Raw genomic sequence first — 16297 nt, forward strand, 5'->3', positions numbered from 1 at the left:
GGAACAAAAAAAAATCAGGTTTGTAATTTTGAAGCATAATTATCCCTACACCTAGTTGTCCATTTGCCTTCATTATGTTATGCTATTTGTTGATTGTGATTAAGGAAAAATAGTTGTTCTGCCGTTGAAAGGTATTTAGTTCTATAAACGTTAATAAAAGTCACTCGTATTTCCATTCATTAGTGCTTAGTGTAAATGCTTTATAGGATTAAAAAGAATGCACAACACGTTTGGAAGACCTGATTTATTTATTGGTTCTAGATTTTATTTTATTGCAAACTACATACTATACATATTTAAATGTAAATGAATAATGTAAAGTAGCAATAAAATGTATTACCCTAATAATTTAAATACAAAAAAAAAAACTATTTTCTTAGGCTTTTAATATTTTCTCCCAGGAGCGTTTACATTTTAAAGGAATAATTGTATTCTCACTTTTCTAAAACTCCACATTGCCTCATTTTTGTTAGAAAGTTTATTCTTGATCATTCTATTGTTATTTGGTTTATTCTGAGATTTTTTTTCTTATGTTGCCAACTAACTGTTAAACCAGAGACAAACTCAAGATACAAGGTTTTTCACATCCGACTTAACTTTGGAGAATAAATACATCTTAAACGAGAGCAGGTGAATTGAGCTTGAAAAAGCAGAGAACTCAGTTTCCATTGGGGATCGATTTGCAGGCAGCAGTTTTTAGACATTTCCATTTAAAGTAGCAGTGGCTTAAGTTATAACCATTTTAAGTCATTAGCCGTATTGCTGCTGTTTTAAGCTTATTATGTAGAATATGGTATCCTATAGCTGCTTTATGTAATTACTCACCACATAGAATCACTACAGTTACTGTAAATGTTATCTTCCTATTCCAGTGTCTTGGCGTGATTTATGCACGCGTGCGGGCCATGCAATTAGTAGACATACCTAAAGCTTAATTCAAGATGTTTTGCGGGTTATGCAAAATAGCCTCAAGGATTATAATGTGCTTAATTAAAGTTATTATCCGGTGATAGATTTCCCTTAGTTGTAAACAAACAAACAAACAAACAAACAAACAAACAAATAAATAAATAAATAAATAAATAAATAAATAAATAAATAAAAGTATTATTTATAGAAGTTTTAGAAAACAGACTATAGGCGAGAAACACCAAAAAATAAACAAAAAATGATTTATTGAGATACAAATATTCATATTTTTGAGCATTTTTTTTAAAGCGTACATACTTAATATTTTAAATATGGTCTTTAATTGAATTAAAAGTTTGGGAACATACAACACTAGCACACCAATTACCAAAATAAACATGACATACACAGGTATACAGGTACTTGCATGTGGCAGACAACCTCGCTGATGGTTTACTTGAGACGTTATATGCGTGTATAATTTGTTGGTTACTGTATATCTAGTTCCAGAGTAGAAATAAACTAAGGATAAGTGTAACATTTATCCATCATTTTGTCAAAAAGTTGGTAGATTTATTCTGACAACAAAAGCGAGATCTGTTCTTTGTAAACACTGTACACAGCAAACACACACACACACACACACACACACACACACACACACACACACACACACACACACACACACACACACACACACACACGTAACATGTACGTGTTTTCTATCTAAATATTCATTCCAAACTCGTGCTTTAAAAATACGTATTTAAGAAGCGTATATACATATTGTTTTTAAATACCATATAACAAAAGGAGGGCACGTCTTCATTATTTTTAGATTCGGTCATGGTGTTTGTTGGTGGCAAACTGATATAGGCCTATGTACCAAACAACTTTTACATTAAATCCAACCATTCACATACAATACAATAATGCTACGATAAATGAAAACAAAATAGTCATAATTGTTCATACACGTAGAAGATACAGGGTGGTAGTCTGACATGAACTTGGAAACAAATTTGTAAATAGTTGACAAAATCGACTTAATCATGTTTCCAGTTCTTCGATAAACCAATTGACTTTTCAATATGATGCTATATTCAATATGATGCTTAAATCATATACCTAAGTAAACAAACATTAACAATGACCTAACACATCCAGCAGTACCTTAGCACCTACAACGCTGTCAACGAAGCAGCGTGTGCTATCTCCAGTGTTAAATAAGCATGCCCTCTGATTGGCTGATGTTAAACCCAACTCAGAGACGTCAATACGTTTTGCGTGAGAGGTAAATGTCCTCAATTTAGCTTGCTGTATACCTTCTGTTACACTGATACAGACTCGAGACAGAAAGCCTAGCTCGCTATAGGGAGCATTTTGGGAAAGAATCAACTACATTTTTCAACATTTTTTCATAGCATTTTGAGAGAACTACGGGTCTACCATCTCCAATGAAGCACCTCTTTACTCTGTTGAATGATAGTCCATAAAATTCAGTCATGAGTTGCTTGGATGTTATGTATCAAGTTTATGGTCCTCCACAGCCGTATTTTGCAGCAGCATACAGCCCGTATCACCACCAGGTACGTTTCGTAGCAACTTTATGGCTTTGGTCATTAAAAGTGTGACAGCTAAACTGTGTCTTGTTAATAATCTGTGTTAAAATCACTCTGGGATTTTGTTAATTATCTGTACACTTTCACAATGATTGTCGTTGACAATTTGGTCCAAAACGCTTGTTAGCATATTCACTTGTAGCTAAAATCATTTAATTTTTAAATGAGTGAGCCCGGTGTTTGAGTCTTATTTATTAACTCAGTAATTGAGTCTATATGAACAAATACTACATTTTAACAGGCGTGAGTCTTTGTTCGAAGATGTGGTATACAGTAAGCTTATTATTTTGTTTCATACACTTCTGTGTACCGATGTTAACTTACGAAAAATACATTCACAAACCAATAGCTATACATGTGCACGTTTTATTTGTGTTCATTTTTTAAATTAAATAGGTCATATGTTGCCTTTTATATTTGTTTTGTTACAGGAACGTTTCGGCTTGACCACATTGCTATAATTTTACTATCTATATAGTTATAGGCATACAATTTAAAAAAATGTTTAATTAAATTAAATTAATCTGATGCAACCAGTTTTGAACACAACTTAATGTTTTTGAAAAATGTACTTTAGATGCAGAAATAACACGAGTGTTACCAAAATAAAACACAATATTGCAACCTGTTGCATAAGATATTTGTTTAATTATTAAACATTTAGATAAAAAAAAACAGATACAATACAAATGTAATGGAAATCATTTCTGCAGCACAATATGGTTTGCTTATTTTACACCTACAGTTCTAAAACAAAGACTGTGCATTGTATTATCTAAAGCATGAAAATATGAAGTATTCAGCGTTTAGTAGCCTATTCTATACTTTAAAGGTGTTTAATTTTGTTTCCCTTTCCTTCTCTCAGCGAACTGCCACTTTCTTTGAACCTCGCAGTCAATATTCAAAATTGGATCTTAGTTTGAACAGCTAGAAGGTTTTCATATTTTAAATAGTGTGACTTCTTAAAGAGAGGAATGGTTTAAGCTGGGAATTCTTACCCTATATAAAAAGCAGTCTATATTTATCACAAACAATGTTTGTTTTCCTTACACGTGATTTTTATTTGGAGTATGAGAGGCTCATTTAAATAATAAAAAACACAGCAAATTCCTTAGTTTATATAACATATTACATACGCTTTTTTTTTTTTTTTTTTTTACTATGTAATATAGACTTTATGTATATAGGCTAGGCTTAAATTTGTCTTGTGCTGATGATGATTATAGACGTATTGTATTTGTGTGTGTGTGTGTTTTTTTTTTTAATTGGACGGAATGATATTCTCTGAGTTGATGTTTCTAAACTGTATCATAAACCCTGGAGTTTAGCAGTGTCATGTAACTGTTATTGTTTTACATGTAGTTTATGAAGATGAGTGTTATAATTGCGCTAATTGTAACACGAATCCGATTGAAGCAAAGGTATGCACACATTGAATTCCATCGTGTAATTCACCCTGGCATGTTAACTACACTGAGATTAAGAAAGCGCATGGAATTAAAGGTCTCGTTGTTCTGCGGTTAATCAATGCACATCATGTAAACTGAACTACTCTATTATTCAAAAATAAAAAATAAAAAATAAAAACTTGGCTTTTGTAAGTTTCCAGAGAAAATTAACACCGTTTAAAATAGGCTTAACTGTCATCAATGCAGCTGACTTGGGATGTTCATTTACCTTCATTCTCTATTTGTCTTTTTGATTTCGTGATTGTCTTTGTTACAGAAGTTAGCCTTCTATTCAAAAATGCAAGACGCTCCAGAAAGTAGCAGCGGCACGAGCTCGTTTTCCAGCCATTCTGCTCCCACTATAAAAGAAGAGGATTGCGGCCGCGAGAAAGAGTGTCCTCCCGAAGCCGAATACATCAACTCAAGATGCGTTCTCTTCACCTATTTTCAAGGGGACACCAGCTCTGTTGTAGATGAACATTTTAGCAGGGCTTTAAGCCAGCCCGGCAGTTACGCGACCAGTACCGCCGGTACCAAGTCAGCAAGAAACACGTCCTCCTGGAGAGGTGAGCATGGCTAAGAATATTTTTGAATCTTTTTAAAAAGTGTGAAGTAAATACATTTGTGAGAACATTTATGTTAAAGGCCATATTGGAACCGAGATGCTTAGGAGCGCATGTATGTTTTCCAAAACGGTATGTGCCCGCATTTGATTTATTTGTTTTATTAATATGATGCACGCTGTAATAGTTAAAGTCTGGTCATTTTAAAGTATGTGCACCATAAATCAAGTGTTTAATAATTAAACATAAATAGTATGCAACATATTCTAGTGTTAATGTTTATTGTACACGGTACTGTTTATTTTGGTAACACTAGTCAATATAGAACAATTAAAATGAACACTAAAATTAATTTATAATCTGTTTCTCAATTCAAGGTAAATTCTTAAATATGTGGCTTCAAATCAAACACACCCAGAAAAATGTACCATTTGGTACTGTGGAACACAGTGCGTATTGTGGAGAAAATAAATTCTGTTTAACAATAACACATTTTAAAAAAATACAAATACAAAGTCATTCAAAGGTTTTCTTTCAATGTCTGCTTTAGGACAATAACAGGAAACACCAGTTTGAAATATTGATGTATGCAGCCCTCACCTAATACCATCACTTGAAATATGCTTAGCTAAAATTATCAAATGGTTATACTGAAGTTGTATTATTATTATTATTATTATTATTATTATTATTATTATTATTATTATTATTATTATTATTATTAAACACATACATAAATAGGTCACAGTGAAATCCTTTTACTTTTTCCAATTCATTAATTCTTCAGAAGTGTTTATATATATATATAATTACACACCATTGTCAAAGCAATCATTTTGCTCTCTTATTTCTTAGTTTGAGACTGTCTGGCTGTTGCCCATAAATTTGCTTCTAATTTGTATATAAAAAAACATTTAATTTCATTCTACCGTTGATTTGGAATAGGAGAAATGTCAAACATATTATAAGAGTGTGACGTTTTGATGGCTTCGTGTTTATACAGTATAAATAAATGGAAATCTGTGCAGACCACTTTGTAATGTGAATGATGTGTGCCAGGGTTTGATTACACTGGTGTGACCAATTTGACATCTATGTCAGTTATTGTTTCTAGTTATGTGGCAAAGTTCCCTGATGTATTTTCTTAAAAATACAAAAAGCACAAGGAATTAACTGATTTAAGAACCATTCTTCAATTTAACACATTGTGGACAATTGTCCTCACAAATACTATCTGCTTAAACAAGTGTGTGTATTTCTTATGGAATGTAAATCATGATTGAAAATTAAGTTGAACATACAAGAGAAACTACAGATGTTAAGCTTATTGGAACAGTGTTTATAACAGTATTTAAAAAATGTTATCTTCAGTGTTGACCTTAGCTCAATGCCATATGATGATAGTGATTTAAATAAATACATAAATAAGTAAATGTTGTATTGAAGAATTGATGTTTTTTTTTTTATAACAAGGGAAATTGGCGTTCTAGTATAGGCTATTAAAAGTACAGTAATATAATGAAACAGGATTGCATTCTTATTTCAAACATGTAATGTGTGCATTTTACAAAAGATAATATTAAATCAGCCATCAATGTTTTTTTGTTCATTTTTTTAAAGTGGATTTGAAGTGCTAAATTTCGACCAAATAATAGACTTAATTAATTTATGGCACACATTTTAAGAAAGCAAGCTAAGTATTCTTTGTTGGATTAGATTAAAACATAAAAGTACATTTAATTTAAGAGTGAAAGGAAAATATAAAAATAAGAACATACAATGTTATATACTAGCGTTTTTGTTTTTTACAATACTAAGTAATCATTTCCTATCACTGAAGCACAGTGGAAAACAGGTCACTGTATTACAGGTTTCTTTGGGGTTTTTTTTGTAATAGCATAGTTGCAGTGAGTTATGGAAAATTCCCAACATAAGAAAGCTAAGCAATGTGAAAGAAAGGTCAATTCAATTATTTCTTTTGGCAATGAAAAAGCATTTTAGAAACATAATTATTGTTTTCAGCAAACTGACTGAATGTCTAGCACTATTTATTTTGACAAAATTATATTCTTCATCAAAATAAATATTTCTCCACTTCTGCTTTTTCCAAGCTAAATTGAATTTGGATCCAGTGTTTTGCTTGAACAGTTTTGCTAAAGAAAACTAAAGCTGGGGTTGCTTATAGACTTCTGTATGTATTTATGTTTCAGATGGATCATTCCCAATGAGTCAGAGAAGTTTCCCTCCATCATTCTGGAACAGCACCTACCAGCCCTCAGTGACAGCAACCTTAAGCAGCAGCCTTAACAGTACCCTGAGTGCCCCCCACACAGAAATCCCATTCCCCACAGACCCTTATTCCACTGCCTCTTTACACAGCCACTTGCACCAAGCCCCCACTGAGCCGTGGCACCACGCACACCACCACCACCACCATCACCCGTACTCCCTCAGTGGGGCAATCAGCACACAGAGCTCCGCCTACCCACGACCCAGCATGCACGACGTCTATGGAACGCACTTTGACCCCCGCTACAGCTCTTTGTTAGTGCCCTCAGTACGACCACATCGGTTGACCAACGCCACCGTCTCCACGCCTGGTACCTCACAGTGTGACCTTGGGAAAAGTGAACCAGCCACCTCTGCATGGACGACCCCAGGGGCTTTCACCGGACCAGGGGCAGACATGGGTCAGAGCCTGAGTTTAAATGTGGACGCAGGTAAATTGAGAAAGAGCACAAGTCATGCAGTCAAACACCAGTTCCATAACAGCTGCACAATAATTCATTAGAATCTCATTTCAAATTTGCCGATTATTATAAGGTTATACTGATGCAGGATTCAGAGGGCCTTTTACACTTTAAACCATGTGTTTAAAACATACATCTTATCAACAGATTTGAAATACTTTTTAGCATTATATGTTTATTTTGGTGTTTATTTGTATATTCTAGAATTCTTAAAATAAACACAAATATATCTGTGACATAAGATTCTTATTTAATTCTTGATTCTTGGTTTTACAGGTTAGGGCAGGGGTGTCCAACTCAGTTCCTGGAGGGCCGCAGTGTCTTCTGGTTTTTGTTCCTCCAGAGCTTTCAATTACTTAATTGGTCTAAGGATTTGATTAATTGGACACATTTAACACTTCTCTCCAGGTCTCAAAATGTTTCATAGGTCGTGTGCCTTGAATCAAGTGCATTTTTGAAATCATCACCTGTAAAATACCTTGAAAAATATGAAATATGTCCAATTGAACAAATAATTAGATCAATTATGTTAATTTAGAGCTTAAATTGGAATGAAAACCAGAAGACCCTGCAGACCTCGAGGACTGGAGTTTGACACCCCTGGTGTAGGGAGTGATATGATAAGCTGTTTCTCCACTGTAACGATTGCACTATTTCTTTCCTTAATGTTACATAAATAGTAAGAACTAAACAACTGAATAACCATTCTGAACTATTAAATTCTAGGACTTAAGAATTAACAGGTTTGTATTCCTTTTTTAAATAAGTGGTGTAAGCTGAAAAACCCAGCCCATTGTACATGCATTTTATGGGGCACTTTTGGAAAGGAATGTGGTAAGTGTAAGTTGCTTAAAAACCTAAAATTCTGTTGCAAGAGGTAATTATAAAAAAAAAATTAAAAATCGCAAGTGGAAATCTATATTTTTCAAGGATTTGGGTCTGTTGATGAGTTAATACAACTATTATGATTGACACTTAAAATTCTACACAGTTCAAAATAAGGTTTTGCAATAGTGTGTGTCAAATATCTACCTTATTCTTCTCATATTTTCTTCCACGTGCTTCACTTTGCTTTGGGTGGTTTCTACTTTCATATTCCAGAGCTTCGGGGATTCTCACTTTTAGAATTCAGCTATTTTTCTCCCTGTCCCTAATCTTCTTTTCTTGCCCTTTTTTCTTCTTTTCCCTTCTTAGGTCTGCAGCCTCAGGATAAAAGCAAGGACCTCTACTGGTTTTAAAGCAGTCCCGCATCTACCTCCATTGGCTGCCCTGTAAATCTGTACCTTGTAGAAATTGTGAAATTTAAAGACAATTTCTTTCTAATCTTGGTTTCAGCTCGACGTTATTCCCTTTGCGGTGGACCTCTCCTGAGCTGATAAGCTAAACACTTGAGAAAAAGAAAGAAGATCAAACTGATCAACCCACCTGATTTTCTTGAGTGGAGAAAAGACAAAATGGAGACAATGGAACTCAAATTACATTTCTAGATAACTCTAGAAGAGTGTTTGAATGTACAGTGACTTTTTTTATTAGTTTGACTTTCAACAAGAAGTGTCTGAAAACACAGATTTCCTATAAACAACAAAAACATTTTGTTTTTGAATGATTTATTTTGTTTTATAAACAAGCAGAAATTCTGGCAAGGATTTTGCTTTAACACTAGCTTCAGGATTCATGAAACCACCTGCAGTTTAGAACGAATATCTGACATCAAAAAAAGTCTGACATATAATTTGGATTTGAACTGGTTAGTGGCTATTTGAAGCCAACTTGACTCAATATCGCTCCACTGCAGCTGTCAAGAGCAACTGTTCAAGCTCAACAGACTTATAATTAAGAGTTTGACCAAACAAGTGCTTAGGACTTCTTACAAGGAGCATTTTGTGAAAGCTGGACCCTCCCCCAAACAGCCTTCATAGGGAACAACTGGACAAAGCAGCAGGAAAGAAGATCAGTAAAGAGAACATTGTTGACACATGATCTCAGTGGCTCAGAACTTACTGTGAGTGTGCGTGTGTGTGTGTGTGTGTGTGTCTGTGTGTCGCTGTCTTTCTGCCACTTTAGTTACCAGTATTTTTAAAGATTGAAAGAAGAGACGTCCGTAACTGTAAAAGAGTTGCATTAAAGATCTTTATTACAAAGGTCTTCAGTGTTTGAGTTATTGTTGGTGCAAGATGTCAAAAGCTGAACATAAGCTAGGCCGTTACATATGAATACATTAATATATTACCATTAAAGTATTTATTTTCATAATATAAATATGTTGTAAATGTTACATTTCTTTTCCTTTACAGCAAGTTGAGCATGGCACAGCAAAACAAACAAATGTCATACAGTTCTGCTGTTTAAAGCTGCCTGTTAGTGGGGTATTCTGGGTATAACAAATAGATAGTACTGTATTGTGCCTACTATAGGCAGTTGTAAATGTGAGTTTTACAGTGCAGAAAATGCATTATTGAGTGAACAACTGGAATAACCTTGACATCACCAATCTACAACCCTAACAGTTTAACAATGTTGGCTGAAGCTATACCTGGTTCCATTTTATAATAAAGTAGGTTACAGTTTACTTTTCAAAGGAAAAAATGTACCTACACATTTTTTTTTATTCCTTTGTGCAGTGTTTGCAGCTTTCAAATCGTACTTTTGTTGCCAGATTGATCACAATGGGTTTTAAACCTGAAGGGCCTCCTTGAGCAGACCTTACCAATTTGTGGGTACGAACCAGTGGTTAATTATTTCAGATGGTGTGAACAACTATGCTGTTGTATCTGTAATCTGGCAGATGGTTCCTTTACCGTAGTCTCAGCCATGATATTGATTGTATCTAATTAATTGTCTACAGAGGTTTCCACCTGCCAATTTTATTTCACCCCGCCCCTAAAAAGATAAAATGCTACCCACAGTTCTATTTACAATTAACTAAAACTCTTTTTTTTTTGCCTCAGAAAGGTAAGAAAACAACATTTATTTTATAGAACTGTCAAGAAACTTCAATGATTTGATTTATACTTCCTGATAATAATTTAAACACGTAATGAAATTGCACCCACCGTAATTAAATTTGAATGTTAGGTTTAAAACATTTTAGTGGTGTGATGTAATATGATGATAAATATTAGTTCAATACATTTATATTAATAAAAATTATATCCAAAATGATATAACTGTGCACTATTCTGTGTGACATTGTAGCACATTTAGAGAGGTTCTGCTTTGACTGTAAGCCCGCTGTATTGCCCCAGCAGTCACACCACCTAAAGAAACAAAATATACAACGTATAGAACATGTGTTTTCTGGCATTGTACGTTTTAAATTTACTGGAATATACGGCAGCTGATTCATGTTGATTAAAAATACTATAAACTAGATTAAGGGCAAGTGAAAACAACTGGAAAGAACCATTCTTGTTTTTCTGAATTTAGGAATAGGAAAAAAAAAATGATATTGTGTTTGGTTTTGGTCTCGGACGTGGGGATCGGTCGGCGGTCGGAGGAGGGGGGGCGGGGTTATATATTAACACACATGGGGTGTTTTAAAGAAAGCTTAGTAAGACAGTGGTTATGGGATCAATATTGTACTCTTCATAAAAAAAATATTCAAGGTCCTACAACTATTTGCAGTAACATAGGAAACACAGGACAATAGTATGGTATACGTTTGCTTTCATTTAGACGCTCCAGAGATACAGCACAGAGCTCCCCCTGGGTTCTGAAGGTGAAACTGCAGCTCCAGCAAATTGGATCAGTGAGAGGACACTTGATAGCTGCTGTTTCCGTGGCTGGAATATTTGTGAAGTTAACGCATAATCTGAAAGCAGAAGATAATAAATTATAGGGTGCTAATTGAAGCTGGAGCTGAGCTGTCAATCACATTATTCTAAACACACAGATACCATTATAACCTAAAAAGGAAAGAGAGACTCAGAGAGCAGCAAGCAGTTGTCACCATGTGTGCCCTACACTGCAGTTACAGCATTGAGACTGCAGTTTTGTAGGCTTTTTTAGAAATTACATTTTTATTTAAAGTGTGATAAGGGAGTTCTGACAGTGAAATGCTTTTATACTGTCAAGTTCTCTTACTGAAATACATTTCCAAAAGATACAGTGATTGATCTGAACAGGGGATTCTAGTAGTTATCTATTTTAATGTATCTACTGTTTAGTTATTCTATTAATCTATCCCTTACTAAAAACTTCTGCGGTTCCTTTGACAATTATTATTTTTTTAATTTCCGGTTTATGTAACAGTACAAATATATTTAAATTAGTTCTGTGGGTTACACAATTATCCTTTTGTGGATAATCTTGCCCTTCTCAATATATACCACAATATGCTAAAACTTTATAATAAGTGTCTTTAAATTCAAATGTAATTACATATGAACAAACATATACTGTAGTAGTACATTCAAATGAAATAAACAAGTCATATACTTATGTACAAATATCCTTGCAGTAGGGATGCAGTAAATGAGGTGGAAACCTCAGTTAAACCCATAGACTAGTATTATAGACAGTTGGCAAGTATTCTGGTAGTATTATGGTCAGTATTTTTTTAATGTATTCTTATTGCTATTATGTTATGTTAAACGAACAGTTTGCCCTGTTTAAAGGAAAACTATAGATTGTTTTACTGTACCATTCTGCATTGTAATATTATTCTGAGCCTTTGTAATAAAATTAATTAGCACTGTTCATCATCTTCTTTCAGAGGGTGCATCTGCTGCTGTTTATCCTCTTAGAAGCCTTCATTGTTCTCTCACCTGCAGAGCACTTCTATCAGTTAAAAATAATACCCTTGGCTGGGGTTATAGTGACCAAAGAAGTCCTTGGCAACGTATTTACAATTGTATTTGTGAGTTTAAAAAAAACAACAGGTGCAGTATTCAAATAGTGGATAATTATAATTGCATGATTTTCATTTCCAGTTGTCTCTAAAATACTGTTAAAAAAGGAGACATCCACAGAAGATTTAAAATGAACAATCCTTTATCGCATTTGACAAACGACCATGCCCATAATGAAACATAATATAACTTGTCCCATGGCCTTGTCCATTGGAGCTCGATAACCGCCCCTATATGCTGGTTGAACTATGATGTGATGTATACTGATTGATGACAACTAATGCCAGAGGGCAGGATAATTGGCACTCTGGGCCACCTTCCCCCTGGACAAGGTGTGCTGCAAGGTGGAGGTAGGGGAGGAGGAGGACCAAACAAAAATGGAGTCTGGAACACGCGTCCTCCGAAACGTGCCCCTGCCAATCCGTCATTTTTCGCACTGCAGATCCACAGCGAGGCCACCAGACCTATAGTGCCGGAGGACAACACAGATCTGAATGGGCTTCACTGCAGACCCGCAGGCACCCTATCAGCCACAGGGGTCGCTGGTGCACGGTGAACTGTCCCCTACTTGGGCAGTGCTCAGCCAATTGTGCGCCGCCCCCTAGGAACCCCCGGTCACGGTTGGCAGTGACGAACCTGCGATCTCTAGGCTATAGGGCACATCCTGCACTCCACGTGGAGCACTTTTACTGGTTGCGCCACTCGTGAGCCACTGCAAGAGGGCTATTTAAAGAACAGTTTGATTACGTATGTAATTAGCGGGTGGATTCTCCTTTCAGAAACACAACATAGTTTCCAATTCAGAAAGGAGACAAGATTTAAAATGAACAATCCTTTATTGACAAACTGCCATGCCCATAATGAAACGTAATATAATTTGGCCCATGGTCTTGTCCATTGGGGCTCGATATGCTGGTAAGGAAAACCCCCCACTCACCAAAAAGGTGACAGAAGGAAACCTTAGGGAATCCATGGCCAAGGGTTACCCTTTCTCCAGGGTCAGAACAGAAAAATACTTTTTTTTTCTTTAGTGACATAGAGTTTTTTGCGCTGCTAAAAAGTCTGAGTCGTTTTTGCGGATGTAAAGTTCGTATGCCCCAGAAGTCCTTTGGCCCAATATCTTGATTAAGTGTGGAGAAATGTTACTCAAAGCAGATGAAGTGGCGGCACCAATTGTGAAGGAATGTCTGAGGAAATCCAGTTCGTAGGAGAGATACGCATAGATGGTCGCAGAATCAATTCCTGGAAACGCCTGATCCTTCTGAGGTGACATGACCGAGCATTATTGAACTCTAATTACCAAAGTGATATTGTAATGTGACAACGTTGTAAGTGAAGAGAAATACATTGGTTAAGCAAAAGTACAATTACAGTAGAATTTTTCAGTATGTGACCTGACTGAAAATTTGATTGTGTACCAAATCTTATAACAATTGCCATCCCATATTATAGGATGCTTGGGTGCTTGGAAGATGATTAGCCGTTAGGTTGGGTGCTGTATCAAGAATGTGTGTCTTTGAATAGGTTTTTGATTCGTACATGATGAGGTCCTTGACAATGAAAACCAGTAGAGAGACGTGCTAGAGAGCCAGTACGAGCCACAAAGCGAGCCCTGCATTGTAGAATGAAGGAATGCAGCAGAATTAAATTGCAGCGCTTGAAAATGGATGTCGTGGGGCTCCCAAGTGGCGCATCCGGTAAAGGCACTCCACGCCCTATAGCCTGGATGCCGTCGGTTCGAGTCCAGGTTATTCCATTGTCAACCGTGGAAGGGAGCTCCCAGGGGGGGCGCACAATTGGCCAAGCGCCTCCCAGGGGGGAGAGGGCTTAGGTCGGCCAGGGTGTCCTCGGCTCACCGCGCACCAGCGACCCCTGTAGTCTGGCCAGGCGCCTGCGGGCTTGCCTGTAAGCTGCCCAGAGCTGTCGCTCTGAGGTGGAGCTCTGAGATGGCTGCATGGTTTATTGATTTATATTGTGTCTTAGAGAACACTTCGGCTAAGAGAACATTTCGCTTGCTCCCCAAGGGGTGTTCTCTTATCCGGAGACTACTGTAATAGATATAATTTGATAGCACTCAAATAATTTATCACTCTTCCTTAAATGCGCTTTACTTCCTCTTATCTGCCCCCTATTTTACTGCATTTAATCCTGTACTTTAGAGTGCTGTAATCTGTCACAAGTGTTATTTAATCTGTAGTATTTTGTATTTAAATATATCCTCTTGCTTATAATTGTATTATTACTTGTACTGTGATTCTTTAAATGTATTCTTGTTTACGACTGTAAGTCGCCCTGGATAAGGGCGTCTGCTAAGATATAAATAATAATAATAATAATAATAATAATAATAATAATAATAATAATAATAATAATAATAATAATAAAATATCTTTTATTTTCTAAATAAAGGATTATCCCTATTAATATGGAACAGTCACAAGGCAATCAAGAGTTAACTACATGTTATGTTAGCTGTTTGGTAATAAAGGTAAAGTAGAATATAAATTGATTTTGAAGAACTGTGAGCAATAGTGGCACAGTCATTTCAGAGGGATTTGTATTAAAATTCCTAAATTCACTTACATCTTGGAGGTGAGTACTTTTGTCTTGTTTGGCGTACCCCCCTCATGTGTGAAGCTCAAATAAGGTAGTTTACAACTGAATGCATAAACCATTTACAGTAGTTGTGTCCATCTTGAAAAACATGTTTTCTGCATTTTGATTGAAATCATTTTAAGTAAAAGTTGCAATATTCAAGGGAGTTGCTCAGCCTTAAGCAACATCCCAATATGAAGCTGCTTACGGAGCCTATTTAGAAAGCTTTAACATATGTTGTTTTTGGCTAAATAAATTAGGTTTGAGATTCATGAAACCATAATCATTTGGAACACATTCTAGTGTATCAAAACACTCTCAAACTTTGGAAATTGTTTTTAAACTCTTGCATGCAAGTAGTTCATGGTCAATTCTTGCTGAGGTACCACAGCACCCCCTACTGACCAAAAATGACTATGCTGCTATATGTCAAATATTGATGCATTGAGTAACTCTGTACACCTACAGCTACAGCCAAAGTTTTGCATCATATATATATATATATATATATATATATATATATATATATATATATATATATATATATATACATATATATATATATATATATATACATATACATATATATATATATATATATATATATATATATATATATATATATATATATATATATATATTATGTCTCGATCCTAAAATTCTAGGTGATGCTAAACTTTTGGCCATATCTGTAGAAGGGGTATTACATTCTATTGTCACATTCGTGCCTTATAGGGTAGGCACAGGAGGGTTACAGCTCCTGGTGGATTATATATTCGTGCTCTGGGCTCGAGTGAAATGAGTTTAAGCAACACGATAGACCTTTTAAGAAGAACACAAAAAAACAGTCATGACAATAATTATAAGCGGATAACAGCCTCCTTTGGAGAGACTATGTTTATTTAGAATACACACTCTCAATTTAAAAACAATCAGTTTAAAACACAATCCTATCCTTTAAGAGCACAATCCTATTCCAAAAGTTTAGTACTATGTTGTTCAGGCATACAAAATAATCTTATCCACCTATTTAAAACTAACAGTGTTAGCATATTCTACATATATATCTATTTATCAGGCAGAGAATAGTGCTTACCCTCGCCCTTGGGGATAATTGATTCAGAGCGGTCAGGTGATGTCAAGTAGGTAGGAGAGTTTTCAGGCACAGCCACTATTCAGGATTCAGACAGCAAAGGTTGGGTTCACCAGGTGACAAGCTCAGGTTGAGATCAGAGACTGAGAACAATTTAGTGGGGTTTGACACTGGTATTTATTTGTCTGACAGCTGCCAACTCATCTTAATTGACGTCACTGTATCATCTCATGCTATGTGGTTACAATGTGTCGAAAGCTGATATACCCTCAATGCATTACTGAAATAATGCTACAACATGCATATACGTTAAGTAAAAATGCATATAATGCATTTCAACACCTTAACAAGAATAATAATTTTAGAAAGCTGACACTTCTAAATGTTTCTAATTACTTTTTAATCCTATCTTAGTTAAACATCATAACTTGATCACTGCACCAGGACAGTTAGTAAAAAGTATGTTA

General features: G+C 35.4%; 1 protein-coding gene across 2 annotated transcripts; it reads left to right on the forward strand.

The window, feature by feature from the left end:
• The first annotated feature begins 2239 nt into the window (after nt 1-2239).
• Nucleotides 2240-10790, forward strand: LOC117410383 (transcription cofactor vestigial-like protein 2). 2 transcript variants are annotated; one of them, XM_034016848.2, is made up of 4 exons: nt 2240-2498; nt 4257-4545; nt 6753-7262; nt 8487-10790. In XM_034016848.2, exons 1-4 carry the CDS (start codon nt 2415-2417, stop codon nt 8528-8530), a joined length of 927 nt encoding a protein of 308 aa, XP_033872739.1. In that variant the 5' UTR covers nt 2240-2414; the 3' UTR covers nt 8531-10790. The 2 variants fall into 2 exon arrangements, with proteins under 2 accessions (XP_033872739.1, XP_033872741.1); XM_034016850.2 differs by having other exon boundaries at nt 8628-10790.
• The last annotated feature ends 5507 nt before the right edge of the window (nt 10791-16297 follow it).

The sequence above is a fragment of the Acipenser ruthenus genome, chromosome 6, assembly GCF_902713425.1.
Source record: "Acipenser ruthenus chromosome 6, fAciRut3.2 maternal haplotype, whole genome shotgun sequence".
Lineage (NCBI taxonomy): Eukaryota > Metazoa > Chordata > Actinopteri > Acipenseriformes > Acipenseridae > Acipenser > Acipenser ruthenus.

Coding starts and splice junctions, on each gene's coding strand:
- LOC117410383 (XM_034016848.2), top strand. CDS start 2,415: ATGAGTTGCTTGGATGTTATGTATCAAGTTTATGGTCCTCCACAGCCG. Junction 4,546..6,752: donor AAACACGTCCTCCTGGAGAG/GTGAGCATGGCT, acceptor TTTATGTTTCAG/ATGGATCATTCCCAATGAGT. Junction 7,263..8,486: donor GAGTTTAAATGTGGACGCAG/GTAAATTGAGAA, acceptor TTCCCTTCTTAG/GTCTGCAGCCTCAGGATAAA.